General features: G+C 33.1%; 1 protein-coding gene across 1 annotated transcript; it reads right to left on the bottom strand.

Moving 5' to 3' along the window:
- Positions 1–3,465: 3,465 nt before the first annotated feature.
- On the bottom strand, positions 3,466–16,209 carry LOC108913376. Its single transcript, XM_018718928.2, has 4 exons — positions 16,123–16,209; positions 6,921–7,252; positions 5,831–5,961; positions 3,466–3,687 (listed from the first exon to the last, which is right to left on the bottom strand). The coding sequence occupies exons 1-4, from the start codon at positions 16,207–16,209 to the stop codon at positions 3,491–3,493; spliced, it is 747 nt and encodes a 248-aa protein (XP_018574444.2). The 3' UTR covers positions 3,466–3,490.
- Positions 16,210–16,315: the final 106 nt, after the last annotated feature.

Below are 16,315 nucleotides of genomic sequence, written 5' to 3' on the forward strand. Positions count from 1 at the left end.
ACCTACAGAATCTTAATCTCCTCGGTTTATCTGCCTCTCTCAAGTGATGCACTTTTTTCACCTTATAACATCTGAAACCATTTTTTCGCAATATTCTTCTTGCACTATCCTTCTTTACATTGCAGTTTACTGCAATTTCTCTCAAAGATGTATCAGTGTTTTGTTCATTTTTCCTATTCACATAATTTAAAATTCTGTTAGCATTACCTATGTTATTAACAACATTAGCTGATTTTATTCCCCTGTCCTTCTTAAAAGATCCATATCTTCGAAGGTTTTCTCGTAATTTTGAAAAAGTTCTTCTGTTGGGTTGGGCGGCATTTGGGAATTTATTTCTATATTCCGCCAGTGCTTGAGCAGAATTGAAATTGTATTGACAATACAACACAAACATATTATACTTCTCAATATTTGAAAATACCATTTTTATTAAAAATTATAGTTTTTTAAATAACAATTACAACAACAATTTTCAAACCAACAGATGACAACAATAAACAATTTGTCAAATGTTGACATTACTGGTCATAGCTTGCTACACTTAGCAAGCTGCTTTATCCGTGCAAAAACAATGTTTAAGGCTCAGTTCTCTCTAATGTAAAAACCAATAGTATAATAATGTAATAAGAAACTTTGTATTTTTCTTAAAAGAAGTACATTATATTTATTATTTTTTTTTATATTTGACGTGTTTAAAACAATTTATACATTAACTTAAACATCACGAAAATGTTTATATTTTTTACATCAAAATTATAAAAAATGTAATAAATGTAAAAGATAAATGGGACATGTAGTATATCGCATTAAAGAAGAAAAAACAAGCAATTTTTTTGTGGCCATAGCCGACTTCGATAACAATTTTTTTTTGTCCGTGTAGAGGGCGCAGCAATTTACATACGATAGTTCTAAAATCTGTTTATACCAGGTGAAAGATATCAATTTTGCCATGAAATTTTATGAAAATAAGTTTTCTCTCTCTTAAAATAAAAAAGTTAAACGACCCTAAACTTTCGGTACTTTTCCGGTTTTTTTATGATTACTCACAAAGTTGGCCATGGATCTCAAATTTGTTTCTACAGGCATAAAGGCCTCAAAAAATGCAACAAAAAACATATAGGTACCTACCAAGATTTTTGACGTGCGTCGTATATTAAGCGAGATACATAGGAGTGGCCCTCTTATAGTAGACAGCCTGTATATAGGTTTAAACTTGAAATAGGCGTTTAAACTGTGACCTTGAAATAGTGAACGTTTTATAAGCTTAGTTAATTAGTAGACTGGCGTTTAAACTGGTGAGTAGGGTTTAAACTTTAACCGCTACAAAAGCTCCGTTTAAAGCACACGTTGAAGTTAAACGCAACTATGGAAAACATTTTGTACCCATAGCACAGTTTTTTGGTAGGGTTAATCTGTGCCAATAGATCCTAATTGTATCATAGACCTGTCTAGAATTGTACAGAAAATACCATAAAATGAGAAAGAGGGCAAAGCCTTATAGAAATGGAAATTAACGATGTAGTGGATGTAGATGTTTTCGAAATGTTTGATGATATATTATCTGATGAGGAAGAACACATCATCAATGTAATAATTGAGGCCACCAAACAGCCAACAAATTTTAGAATAAGACCCAGTCATATATGGAGTGTTGGAGTGAGGGTGAATTTATTAACAATTTATTCCAAAGTTTCAATGCGTGTATTGCTAGAACAAATTCAGCATTTGTTATTTGTTAATACGTTTATACGTAATAAGGTACGTACCTACTGAAGTGAAGTTACAGCTTATGACAAGCAGGTGTACCAACATTGCATTTCTTAAATTTGTTTATAAGACGTTTCTCTAATCTTTATCTCCGCGGTCGAAATTATAGAGTGACTAAGATATAAAATAAAAACACTATTACCATAATGCGTATAAAATATAAAATGATTTTTGTACGGTTCAATATTATTTATCTTTGTGCCGCTCGCTACGCACATCGATAGAATCTATAATCGTCTAGAGACCGAGTTACACTGAACGTCGATCTATATTGTATCTCTGTCTTTTGCACTTGGTAGGGAATTGGGAAATGCTTTTTTAGTGGGTGTAAACGGACTTGATTTAACCCGTCCTGAGAAACGTCATAGCATAAGCGTAGACGAGGGGTCTAATTCCATGGCTATAATAAATTTATAAATTAAAAAAACACAATTGGCACGTTTTAAAATGCTGTAATAATTAAAATGGATCAAAGTGCCTGTTTTGCAAACCGTAAAAAAATATTAGATGTTATGTTTTATTATCCTTTTTCATTATTTTCTATATCTTGTTGCCTTTTACGCAGACACGCCAATGGATTTTCGTTCCCGGCACGCTTCATCCCCCTTACTAGTCCAGAAGCTAGCGATGAATCACTCTCTATAATTTCGACTGCGGAGTTTATAGTTTAATCCGAAATTTAAACTATGGATTAACCTTAAGTTTAAACGGTTATTATACAACCCGGCCTAAAAGTAGTAAATTCAGATTGTCAATTGTTTGTCATTAGTTAAATTGCAGACTACAATTTGGTGTTATGGAATTTAGAGCTTGTTGCAGAACGATAAAATTGCTTGCGTATAAAACACGTTTTATGATGTAAAGACAAAAACAGATTCTATGATAGCTTGGTAGGTACCTACATGTATTTATTTCCTGGGATCAAAATGAGATCATTTTATGAAACCAGCTTATCTATATAAAAAATTTGACGCTTACTGAGATATAGTCCTTTTTGTGATATAGAAATTACAGTGGTTTGCTAGTACCAGCGCCGGATTTACGCTTGTGAGGCCTATAGGCAGAAATTTGGTGGGGGCCTAGTTAAGGGATTGAAAAAAAACATTATTTTTTATGCGTCTCTTTCAAGATTTTCTCTCGAATTTATTAAATAAATAATCTGTCTTGTTTTCAAAGGTATAATTTAAACAATGCAAAGAAAATATTAAATTTTATTTTCTCTAGGAACAAAAATTTACAAATTAACAAAAATTAGTGAATATTTTTCCCACTAATTTAATAATAAATTTTAGTACTAAAATAATAATAATACTTTTGATTGATTACCTACTTATTGATTAATTAATTGACACTTAAAAAAAAGATTTTGGTAAAATTTTGGTTATAAATTATTTAATTATTTTTAGTACATGCGTTTTAGAGACACCCTGATCCATTATTCCTCATATAGTCCAATTTTAATGAAATTTTAGTTTATTCAGAGAGAGACTCACATTCAGCTTAATTCACGAAACTTTATAGAAAATTGGTGGGAAATTGATACTATTGTTAAAACTTGCAGAATTTGTTTTTTTAATGTAATCACATTTAGTATTACTTTTGCTATTAGAATGTTATCTTAAAAAAGAAACAGGAATCTATACTTCTTTAAAACCACAATATTTCTGTGATTTAGTTTAGGCATTAAATAAAAAGAAGTGGATGATTATATGTATTGTAAAATTTATCGAACATTTTCAGAATAATCCATAACAGTTTTTCCTTCGATGTTCCTGTATTGCCACTCTGCAGCACCCCAGCCTTTAACACCGTTTACTTCAAATTCACATAAACTCTCGAATATTTTCGCTTCCCAGTCTTTGCTAATGTAGAAATAAGGCGAATCTATCACGTTTACCTTAACAACGTACTTTTTGTTTCCTAAAAAAATACCCAAAACATATAAAATATACAGTCAGATTTAAAGTGGGACCCGGTATGTCATAGAACTTTTAAAAGTAAATGGTTTTTAATATGAACTTTTTCAAAAAGCCTCGGTTTCGAAATATCGGATAAAGTTGAAAAAAATTATATTTTCCGAACTGAGATATTTAAAATAAATATAGTACACATTTTAACTGAATGGGCCGCCTGACATGCGGCAATATCAAGTTCCTTAAGAAACCAATGACGGAGGTATTGGTTCTGTACTACGCCCCTGTACCAGATAAAAATAACTCACTTTTTCGATAAAGTCTTTAAACAAGTAAAAATGTCTTGAAATTTTTTGATATCTGTCGCAGTTTAACGACAAATTTTCTACAGAAAATAATAAGAAATTAAATTATAATTTTTGACTAAGTAAGTATAGTTGTAACCGTGAATACAGTGGTGTGCTACTTTTTTTAGTTAATTGAATTCACCTCCGTCAATAATATACATTTTTGTAACTTCATTTTCCATCTCGAAACTGAAGCATTTTTGAAGAAAGTTTATTTGAAAAACACCATTTATTTTTAAAAGTTTTATGACGCACCGAGAGCACGACGACCTTAAGTCTGAATCACTCATAAGTTTTATCCTTAAAAAAAGTAATTATATATATGCTTGTAAGGGATAATTTTTTGTTAGTATATTTCTTAATACACATACACCCAACTTATACAGGGTGGTCCCTAACATTGATTGGGCCATAGAGTAACTATAGATTCTAGGCATGACAATAATGAGATTTAGGGTGTTAAAGACTGATTTTAGATTTATTATTGATTTACTGTCTTTTGATGCTTTGTTTGTACTAGGTTTTTAGTTAACTTTTGTTTTGGATTTGTATTCATTTTCGTTTTTATTTACTAAGTTGTTTATATTTTATTGTTGCTTTTGTTGTGCAAAACAAGTATTTAATCACTTATTGCCTGCTTATTTATTCACTGTCATTCATGCTGCTGTGTTTTATTATGTGTAAAATTATTTGTGTGAATAAATTAAATTAAATTAAATTTCATAAATTTTTCAGTTTTAGTGAAAATGGTGGGAAATTCGAATCTGAAATCAGTTATCAGGTTATTTTTAGAGGGCGCTATTTATGCACTTATGAATAGAAATTACTCATCATAATTTATTTCATGCAAGCCTCAATCTCATCAATTTTGAATAAAAAATATGATTAACTGATTATTTTTATTGGAAAACGGTAAGCTTGTTTGATATCTACAAACCTCCCCTGCTTCGAGATATTCGCAATTGCTTCATTTAATCCAAGCATAATTTTAAACATCTTAAAATATTTTTTTTTCACTGTTAGTTGTCGGTTAAAGACTATAAAGTTCAGTTCTGAAAAAAATTAAATTTTCATGCAAGTTGCCTATTCTATGTGCCATGTATTTTTTCATGGACGGGTATATCAGGTTGGGTTGAAACTGAAAAACCAAAAATAACACAGAACTAGACCTGCGCAAAAAAACTGAATAAAAATTTCCTCTTCAAAAATAAAAGAAATCAGGACATTTCAGAAACATTGCCAAAAATGAAAAATCTTTTAAACAAATCAGTATGTCGAGGTGCGGTTTATGTTATTTAGTTTTTCTTCGAATTCTCGAATATCTAATGACATCTTAATTACTTTTTTCTATCTTTCATATCTTTTAGAGTTTTAGAAAAATACGTATTTTCCCAGGACGCAAATAAAAATCTTGATAACATGCTATTGGCTTGATTTTCGCCACATTTTCTCGATTCGTTTTTTTTTCATTTCATCCTTTGTTTCTGTAATCGAATAACTTTTTTATTTCTGAAAATTTGTTATTTTTGTACAGATATTTATTCAGTTTTTTTTTGATAAAATCCAACGATATATATTTTTGTATAATTTTATTTTTCAATTCAGTGGACTACCTATGCACTTTTCTGATTCTACCTAGAAAATGTTATCATAAAAACCTTAACAAAAATAAGATATTTTGACAAAAAAAAACGACCAAAAATGGAAACTCCCTGAATCTCTTACAAAAAAGTTTTTCAAAACTGTAGAATTTAGGCCACTCTGTACATATTTTGTTTTATCCTAGAAGTAAAAAATACTAACCTGCAGTAAAGCTGAAGGCATAATCTCTTGGAGGCGTTCCAAAATGACCGTGTTGATATAGTTCTAAGTCACAGTCCTGCACTGAATAAATTTTTTTATCTTTTGCCAGATAAATGTATCCAACTGTCAAACTGAAAAGTTGCGGTAATTTGAACAAACACTAATTTCTTGTAAAAGGTGGAACGTGATGAATGAGCAAACATATGATGTCATTTTACGATTACTTTATCGTGTTTTATTCTGTTTACATTTTTCAGTAACTAATAAAACTCAATAATAAATTTAACATTGTATCTGCATGTTTACCGATATTATTTATTGTTAAATAGTTTTACTTCGAATAGAGGTTGTCTACGTAGAAATTTTCACCTGGATTTTTGTGAAAAAAACCCTTGTTTATGGAACAACCAATTTTCCATGACAAATAGGTCCATTTTTGTTTGTGAAAAGATTCCGTTTATAGCGGATCAGTAAAAACTCCTTATAAGAAATACTAAATTAGATTTTACTCTTTATTCACAGAACTTGAACCAGCATTATTTCGATATAGTATATGGTTCAAATTTAAAAAAACAAATTACCATTGACAAGATAATTAAATGATCTTTAAATTGATTTTCGTTTCTCTTCTGTTTGAGGAGAAAATCGCTGGTGTTTCTGGTATACAATATCTAAAGATTAAACATTGGTGAGCATTATAGGACATTAGATATTTCTAGGCATTGCACAGGTGTTGCATTCTGAAGAAATTACTACGGCATTACTAAGGCATTAATTATCATAGACATGTAACAAGCAGTGTAGTCCGCAAGAGTATTATCTGGATATTAATGTACAAAATATGGATTAACTGTTTGTCCTTCTCCAATTAATCCAAGTGGAAATATTTCCTTAAACGTGGTATGTTGAAATTTTAGGCACTTGAAAAAGGGTTTAAATTTTGGAAACATTAAATAAGGTTCTTAAAGTTAATTAAAATGTGTTCCACCTTGTATTGTTAAAATTTTAATATCTATATAAGTATATTCTTTGTGTAAGATGTCTCTTCATCAATAGATCATGTTTTTTTATACCTCCAATATTTACTTACCGGGAGAAATTTATGGGCAGACAAATTTGTCCCAAAGAAAATCTATCACCTTTTTGCGTAGAGAAAAAATGAAGTCCGTATCGTTTAAATTGTCTCCATTCCCTATGCACACCAAAACTGTGATCCCTGACGGTTTCTAGTTGTATATCGTAATTTTTATTATCGATTTTAACTGATGCTTGTAGTATCCCAAACTGTTCGTAGTGGGTCTGATGATTCCTTGACAAAAATAATTTTAATAGGTATATTAAGTTACTGATGTGGTATTCACTTGACTTGTTAATGTAGATTTTAAAAATCACAGACGGAGTTAAATTGCTGTTATACCTACTCTTTTACAAATTAAACAAAACTAATTTAAAATAATCAAAATTATTGAATACCGTTGATGTGTTATTTATCAATAAAAAAATAAACTATAACTAAACCACATATTATATAAACCAACTAATTTAGCTGAGCCGAGATCGTAATACCCGCATAGTAGGTTGCGCATGCTTTTTAGTATATACAGTGTAGGAAAGTACCGATGGTCTATCAGAAGTTACGTGAGAGCGATAAAGTAAGCCATAGAAATCCATGTGATAGACAAGGATGGCTATAATGAAGGCGTCTAATAGTCAACGCCCATTTCGCCCTTCCACAAATAAGAAGTGGATCTTATTTGCGGAAGGGCGAAACGGGCGGTGACTATGAGAGGCCTTCATTATAGCCATCCTTCTCTATCGCATGGATTGCTATGGCTTACTTTATCGCTCTCACGTAACTTCTGATAGACCATCGGTACTTTCCTACACTGTAGAGACGCTCTACTATTCGCCAATGTGTAAAAAACAGAGACGTATTTAATAATTTTACAGTTTGGCAACATAATGACAAAAATATTTTACCGATAATTTCAGTACATAGATACGACAAATAATACATATATTTTCTAACAATTCACGCAAGGCACTGCGAAATATTTGCACAAAGAAACATTTCCAAGTATATTTTCTGCACAAGAGGACTTTTGTTTGTTTGAATAGGGTCGTGTTCCATTTTTTAATTTTCATTTTTTTCAAATATTTGATAAAAAATTGTAACAGGGTGATTCTGAAATAAGAGCAACCTTTATTATTACGTTTTAAATTTAAAGCCATTCCTGGTGCAGTAGCCAGTTGCACCTTTGATATCGATGTTGCCGCGCGCCGCAGTGCAAAAGTGCTGATGGCGGCTTTGACGGTTTAAATTTTGTGTTCGAAAATGCTGAAATTTATTCAAATTCGTCCTATCCACCTTTACGGAAAGTTGGTATGTAAAAATTCACAAACTGTATGAGAAACATGGGGAGGGGTATCATCATGCATGAAGATCATTTGGGCACAAATTTGTAAAGGGACGTTTTCCAACAAATCCGATAAGGCGTTTGTTAAAAACTCAACAGCACTATTTAAACGTGCAGGTAACACTATCGAACCGAGTAATCTGTCACCAAAAACACCATACCACACATTCACTGAAAACCGTTGCTGAAACCGAGATCTCTGTACAACGTGAGGAATTGCATCACACCAATAGTGAACGTTGTGAAAATTTAGTATGCCTTCTTTAGTAAAACAACATTCATTCGTAAAAAGCACCTTGCTTGTGAAATCCGGATCTTGTGCTATTTGATGTTGATTGTTGAAGACAGGTGGAACGTCAGTCAATTAGAGAAGCGCTTCATGCATGTAGCGAGTCCGAAGCATTCTGGCCGTGCACAAGATGCACAGGGTTGGCAGGTTTGATCGTTTTGGTAGTGCCATCTATACCGTAGACGAAGAACAACTACATAATTACATAATTCTATTTAATATAAATTGTTACTTTTGTCATAATTCTGCTTCTATCATCATCTATTATTTCGAGAAATTTCAATGAAACATGAAAAACAGAAGTTATTTTGCCATTTTTATATTGAATTTCACCAAAGGAAATGATCTTATTATTGGGAAATTGTTAATATTACAATATTAATACACACATATTTTTTAATATTTTAATATAAAATGTATTTATACCAATTATTATTTAATTTTAATTTATATTTTAAACCCCTTACTTGACAATCGCGGTAATGTTAAAACATCAGTAAAAGCAGACTCATGATACAAATAACATATTACCCTAAATCAGGGATGCACAGACTTATAGGGAGCAGGGGCCACTCGGGAAAAATATAAGCCAAGGACGGGCCACTACAAACAATATTTATTAACACAACATTTTTTATTTTTAAATAGTATGAAATACAATGATAAAAATAAAATAACCTTCAAAAATGTTTGTTGTAATAATTATGTAATCATTACAATGTAATATTTCATGTTTTATTATTTTGATGCATGACATTGCATTGAACTAACAAGTTTTTTTATATTTGGCTCCACATTACTTGTAGCCACACGTATAATTGCTTCCAAATTTTCATTTGCCAGACGGTTTCGGTTTTTCGTTTTGTTAAGTTTCATCACTGAAAACGTTTGTTCACAAATATACGTCGATCCAAATAAGCTTGCGCATTTCAATGCATTTATTCGCAACTCTTTATAAGCGTTTTTATCAACGCAACGGTAGAAGTTGAGTAAATTACCTTCATTAAATTTGTTTCTTAAATTATCATCATTTTGCATGTCTATTAATTCCAGCTGCATTAATTCCGGCGCATTTTCGGGTGAAATGTTGAAAGGATTGCTGAAAATGTCCAATAGCGGTTTAACTTTTTTGAAGTCTACAAAACGATTTTCAAAAGCTTGTATCAAAATATCAATTTTTTCAACATGAGCGAAATTGACGTCAGTTTTATTGAACTTCTCCATAATTTTTTTGTAGTTCGGAAAATGGCCGTAATTGGCTGAATTGATTTGTGTCCTGAAAAGACTCAATTTGCATTGAAAGGACGAAACATGAGAGTATAGCTGCGAAATCAATTGATCTTTGCCTTGGAGTCGCGTATTTAAGACATTCAAGTGATTTGTGATGTCTACAAGAAACGCTAAGTCACACAGCCAATCAGGGTTGTCGAGTTCGGGGACGTCGTTTTTCTTTTCCGCCAGAAATAGTTGGATTTCTTCAATCAAGTTAAGAAATCGCTGTAGTGTCAACCCACGACTTAGCCACCTTACTTCAGTGTAAAACAGGAGATCACCATATTCGCTTTCAATATCCTCGAGAAATTGTTTGAATTGTCGGTGATTGAGACCTCGTGATTTTATAAAGTTTACGGTAGGTACTACAACTTTCATAACATTTTCAAATCCCAATAATTTTGAACAGAGGGCCTCTTGATGTATAATACAATGAAACTGCATTAATTCCTTGGTATTTATGTTTTTAGTTTGTAAATATGTTTTTAACAGAGTTACTATCCCAGATGTACTTCCAACCATTGAAGGTGCTCCGTCAGTTGTAATTCCAGATATTTTCGTTAAATCCAAATCCATTATAGAACATTTTTCTAGAAGAGCTTTGAGCATGTCACTTCCCCTGGTTTGACTTGTCAAAGAACTCATACCAATCAGTTCTTCACTCACTTCAAAATTTTGCGTTACACCTCGTAAAAATATTAATAGTTGAGCAGTTGAACTTATATCTGTAGATTCGTCGAGCGCTATAGAAAAATACTCAAAACTTCTCGATTTCGTAGCTAATTGCTCTTCTATATTATCTGCTAATGCGGTAATTCTTCTTTGAACAGTCATCCGATTTAACTGAATTTTTTCAAACTTCTTTACATTTTCCGGACAAATTTTTTTTGCGGCGATATCCAAACATTGCTTAACAAACTCACCATCTTTAAAAGGCCGACAAGTTTTCGCTATTATTCGAGATATTTCAAAGCTAACTTCAGTGGCTGTTTCAGCATCTTGAATTGGTTTTGTAAACATAGATTGCTGGCCTATTAGTTCCCGTTGTAAAGTGGAAATTCTTTGCGTTCGATTTTCGCCAGTTAATTTGGTAAAAGTTGGATGCTGGGTTTCATAGTGCCTTTTCACATTATATTCCTTCGGAATAGAAACACTACTCTTGCATATTAAACAGACAATTTTGTTATGCGATGAAATAAAAAAGTATTTTTCGGTCCAAATATCATGAAACTGTCGATTTTCATCTTCAACCTTACGACTACGTTTCTTACTGGGGCCTGGTTTATCCATATCAAAATTAATATTATATGTTACAGTCGGTAAAAGCCAAGTTCGAACGACGAAATATTTACTCGTCACAGATTACAGTTCTCAAACAGTATAACGTTCGCTTATCCGTAGTCAAAACTTAACTGCCCCGGTAGCCGGCGATGCGTCGTATTTATACGAGTTACCAAACATCGAGAACCATCCACTTTGTTCGGGGATCGACGTGTTTCGCGAATCTGTAATCTAGTTGATGCGACAGATTTCTAGTCTCGTAATAATATGCTTGGACCGGAGCGCGGCGAGTAGAATACTTTTAAAATTCGTTGGCGGGCCGCATAAACATCGACAGCGGGCCGCATGCGGCCCGCGGGCCGCGGTATGTGCATCCCTGCCCAAAATCCTAAATTATATTAAAACTTTCTATTAGTTACAACATAAAGGGCCACGCAGACTTGTTCCATTCGTGCAAACAGGACCGTACGGATCAAATCGCGGGAACCAAGAATGTACGGTTTTCTTGCTCACATACTACGAGCAGGGGCGGCCTTAACCCTTGCGAGGCTCCGAGCAGCAGATTTTACGAGGCCCCGGGCAGCAGATCTTTGCGAGGTCCTTGTTCTTTGTGTAATGTACGTAAATCGAATGTACCAGTAGATATTTCTGATGATTTAAGAAAAATGCAGAAGTTATAAATTTTGAGATTTCAAATATTAAAAGATTTTTAAATGTTAACAAATACTAAGACGACAAATTATTACTAATGATAAAATAAGGTACAAGATTCAAACATATTTGTACAAGTTTTTATTTAGCTTGTCTTGTTAGTATGAGTCAAGACTTGCAACTGAATTTTAAAAAAGTTGTCTCCAACCGATGGAGCTGAAATTTTGTATATACGTTTAGTTTGGATAACAATGCTTGGTTAGTTAAGTGACGTCATTCTAAATCCAATATATCGAACTCCCAAAGATGGCGGGCCAGTTATTTTTTATGCACCCCTATGATATGGGTATCAAATGTAAGAGTTTGCTAAGAATGCGAAAATAAAATGACGTAACTAAAAGTTTAAAAAATATATATACATATACATGAACTTAGTCAATTATGTTTTATAGTCAAATTATAAAAAATATTATTATCCACTGATAAATTAATTGATTTTGATATCGATCGTTAAATAAATCTAAATAAGAAATATTATTTAGGCACCTGCTTATTAAGTATTAATATATTTACTATGAATTATTAACAAACTTTATTTTATTGTCATATACCTATATAACTAAGAGCTAAGGATAAAATAAACTTTTAAATATAAACTTTTTTTACTCGGGTTGTTGCGCGAGGCCCCTGAAAGAGCGAGGCCCTGGGCGATTGCCCCGCTCGCCATCCCCTAAGACCGCCTCTGACTACGAGTATTATAGCAGAGTCCGTTCAGTTGAATTAAACAAACAATGGTATCTGGAAAGTGTCTCCTAGCGACAGTAATAGCAGTCAAAAAGAAAAGGAAAAAAATCGTACACAATGGTATAATGGTATATGAAGCTGAATATTACTTAGCCGACTATCAGACTATGGAGTCAGAGGTAAATCTTTGCAGTGGGTTTATTCTTTCATTAATGGTAGGAAACAATTTACATCTATACAATATCGTGGAGATGACTTTCAATCATGTGTTGCCTCTAAGTATAAAATAGTTGGTACAGGGGTGCCCCAAGGGTCCATCCTGGGACCTTTATTATTTATTTTGTATATAAATGCCATTGACTCGGTATTAGAAAACATCTGCTTTTCCCTATATGCTGANTACCTACCTATTAAACATCTGAAGACTTTGTATTATGCCTTAGCTGAAAGCCATATTCGATATGGCATTCTCGCTTGGGGTTCTGCGCGAAGGGTTCATATTAACCCCCTTGAAATCAACCAAAAAAGATTTTTGAAGATTTTTTGAATATTCGGAAAAAAATATGATTACTCTTCAGACTTTCTATACGCTGAGAGTAGGATTATGGACATTCGGCAGATTTATTATTAATGTGCATTATTAAAATATCACACCAATAAGAGTAAGGCATTACTTCCTAGTCATAACTACCTTACTCGTAATAAAGACCATCACATCGTACCTTTAGTAATTAAATCCTTCTCTGCTATACTGTTATGGCCCCAAAGTTATTTAATTCATTATCTGTATCACTGAAGCATATTACGGGCTTTAAACACTTCAGAAGAAAGTTGAAGGCGTTTATCTTTTGCAGCAACAGAGCAATGGTTAGCGACATTATTGAATGTAAGTTGTGAAGGATGTGCGAGGTTATATTTCATTAGCTCTTAAGTACCGACCACTCTTTTTGACTACTTGCATGTTGTGCATAGTCCTGTACGGCGCACACTTGACTGCGCGTATGTAATTCTGTGCGATTTTATATATTTACTGTATTTTGATGCTTTGTTTGTACTAGGTTTTTAGTTAACTTTTGTTGTGGATTTGTATTCATTTTCGTTTTTATTTACTAAGTAGCTTATATTTTATTGTTGCTTTTGTTGTGCAAAACAAGTGTTTAATCACTTATTGCCTGCTTATTTATTCACTGTCATTCTTGCTGCTGTGTTTTATTATGTGTAAATTATTTGTGTGAATAAATTAAATTATACGTCCCAGAAATAATCGTATTTATACGGGGTTCTTATTACCCGTTACTGTTTGCTAGGGATAATAGTCCCCAGCACCTTCTGATGCATAATATCGCATAAGCTCTTTCAATATTTTATTACGTAGCCAATATTTAAACTCTTTTCCACCATCCTGACATAGCTTTGTAGCGTTAATGCTGCAAAGATGTGGGGTTTCGCTACATTAACTTAATACCATAATACTTTTTAATGATTTTTGCGATGCTCTTCAGTACTAACGCAATTGTAGCAACTGTTATAAAGTAAATAAGCCCAGAAATTGTATTCATATCTGTTTTCGTAGCCTCAGACGCCACGATGAGTGCGTCTACATATACATCTTCATAATCGGAGCAGTTTAAAATAGGTAATGGTCTCCAGACATCGAAATCTCCAATCGATTTATCTTGAAACATTATTCTCAACTTGTAGAATTTAGAATCTTCCGGAATTGGTGCCCCGAAGACCCTCAACTTTTCGCCATTAACTATAGTATGCCTCATCTGAGTTAACGTATGCGGACACGTATCACTTTCGCTGGCATTTCGGTAGCACACATACGTTTTTTCTACGTTGTGTATATCATGTACATATAACACATTTTGTAGTACTGCAGTTGAAATTGAAACGTAAAACGGCCATCGTTGTTAAGCAACAAACCACTGCCTATATTAACGAATGAGCTACATAATAATTTGTATATAGCCATATAACTGGTTTTTCTTATACCTGAAAAGTAGAGGGAGAGAGGAAATAAAACAAACAAGGATACGTAAGAATATATTAAGCATATTAAAATATAATAAATGTAATATTATAACGTAATTGGTTCAATTCTTGTAGATGTAGGTCCATCCTTCGTTGCAGAAAATCGATGAGAATTCATAAATACGTCATCCCACTTGTCTTGAATATTCATCTTTTGAAACTGTTTAGTCACTTCACACTGGTTATCGTAGTATGTTATTTCGGATTTTAATTGGCGAATTTTTTCAAGGTGTTTATCTAACAACTGCTCGAGAATTTTGGTCGTTTCAATTCTTCTTTTAAATCTAAGTCTGTCCACAGCGAAAGATTCCCAGTATCTACGTCGAGCTGCAGTAGATGCAAAAGTCCACGTTTTCATTAGATACACTTTATTTTTAGATTCGTCGAAAGTAACTGTTTTCTTTTTCATTGCTGCAATAGGTTGTATACCCAAAGGAAAAGATCCTCGCAGTTCCTCCTGCTGCATCTGACTGTTTTTTTTTTGGGTTCATATGATATTATTATATTACATATTATTTTTTAAGCTAAATTCTTTACGATTTCGCTAAGTGGGAGGTATTCCATGATACAATCGTGTACGATTATACAATAGGCGCTGGTATTATCAGGAAAACCCTGTGCTGCTTCAACGTCTAATCTTACGTCCACGGTAGATGATTTTATGCTTTCATCCCGCCTCGAGCAATTGATGACGAAAAGAGCGTGATTCCTAAAGGTGCGGTAATCTAGTAAAGATTTCTTCTGCAGCGTATTCGAGTAACTTGGATAAAACTCGGTGTAGTTGTAGTGAGCTTCGGCGTAGTCGTTCTTTGCAAAATTCGCATCCTCTCGTTAGGGAAGCTCTCGCCGTTTAGCGTTAATCTAATGTTGGTAATATCGATGTTATCAAAGTGCGTAGGATCTTCCGNAAGTCCACGTTTTCATTAGATACACTTTATTTTTAGATTCGTCAAAAGTAACTGTTTTCTTCTTCATTGCTGCAGTAGGTTGTATATTCAAAGGAAAAAATCCTCGCAGTTCCTCCTGCTGCATCTGAATATTTTATTTGGATTCATATGATATTATATTGCATATTATTTTTTAAGCTAAATTCTTTACGATTTCGCTAAGTGGGAGGTGTTCGTGTGCGATTATACAATAGGCGCTGGTATTATCAGGAAAACCTTGTGCTGTTTCAAATGTCCAATCTTATGTCCACGGTAGACGATTTTATGCTTTCGTCATAATAGACTGATTTTTACTGTGAGGATGAAGCATCAATGCAAGTTAATAGAACTATTCTGAACAACCACTACGTTTGAAAAGGATGTATAAGATTTATTGGGACCACCAAAAATTTTAATACATTCGCAGGAATATATCTCGATTGCAACTGCCTGCTATATGATAGGAGAAGGCAGTATCCAGCATAAACATAAATCGTTCATGGTAGACGATTATAATTCTGTACACAGATTGGCCATCTAAAGACAAATGAAGATGATGAGGTGGAGATGATTGGTAAGTTACTGAATTATTGCCATATCATGTAGCTTGTTGATAATGCCACGACAGAGGTGATGTTCTTTAGTCAAACGTAATAATAGCGATAAATCATTTACAAGTTTGTCGGGATCGTCTCCGGTCTCTCTTTCTAGCATATCTTCGCTGATCTCACAATCTGTTTCTAATTGTTCATCATTATCCATGTTTAACGTTTCATTATCATAGCAGTCGAGGGGTCTGTATATATATTTTCTATTACAGGTACTGTTCATGTCGTCGGCGGTTAGCTCGCTGTTATCAATAACTGCT

This window comes from Anoplophora glabripennis, unplaced genomic scaffold, assembly GCF_000390285.2.
Source record: "Anoplophora glabripennis isolate ALB-LARVAE unplaced genomic scaffold, Agla_2.0 scaffold1006, whole genome shotgun sequence".
NCBI classification, from domain to species: domain Eukaryota; kingdom Metazoa; phylum Arthropoda; class Insecta; order Coleoptera; family Cerambycidae; genus Anoplophora; species Anoplophora glabripennis.

Excerpts from the sequence above, each read along its gene's own strand:
- LOC108913376 (XM_018718928.2), bottom strand. The coding sequence starts at position 16,209 with ATGGATAATGATGAACAATTAGAAACAGATTGTGAGATCAGCGAAGAT. Across the intron at positions 5,962-6,920 it reads CTGCCCATAAATTTCTCCCG|TTTGACAGTTGGATACATTT; the intron begins GTAAGTAAATAT and ends GCAACTTTTCAG. Across the intron at positions 3,688-5,830 it reads TGCCTTCAGCTTTACTGCAG|GAAACAAAAAGTACGTTGTT; the intron begins GTTAGTATTTTT and ends GTATTTTTTTAG.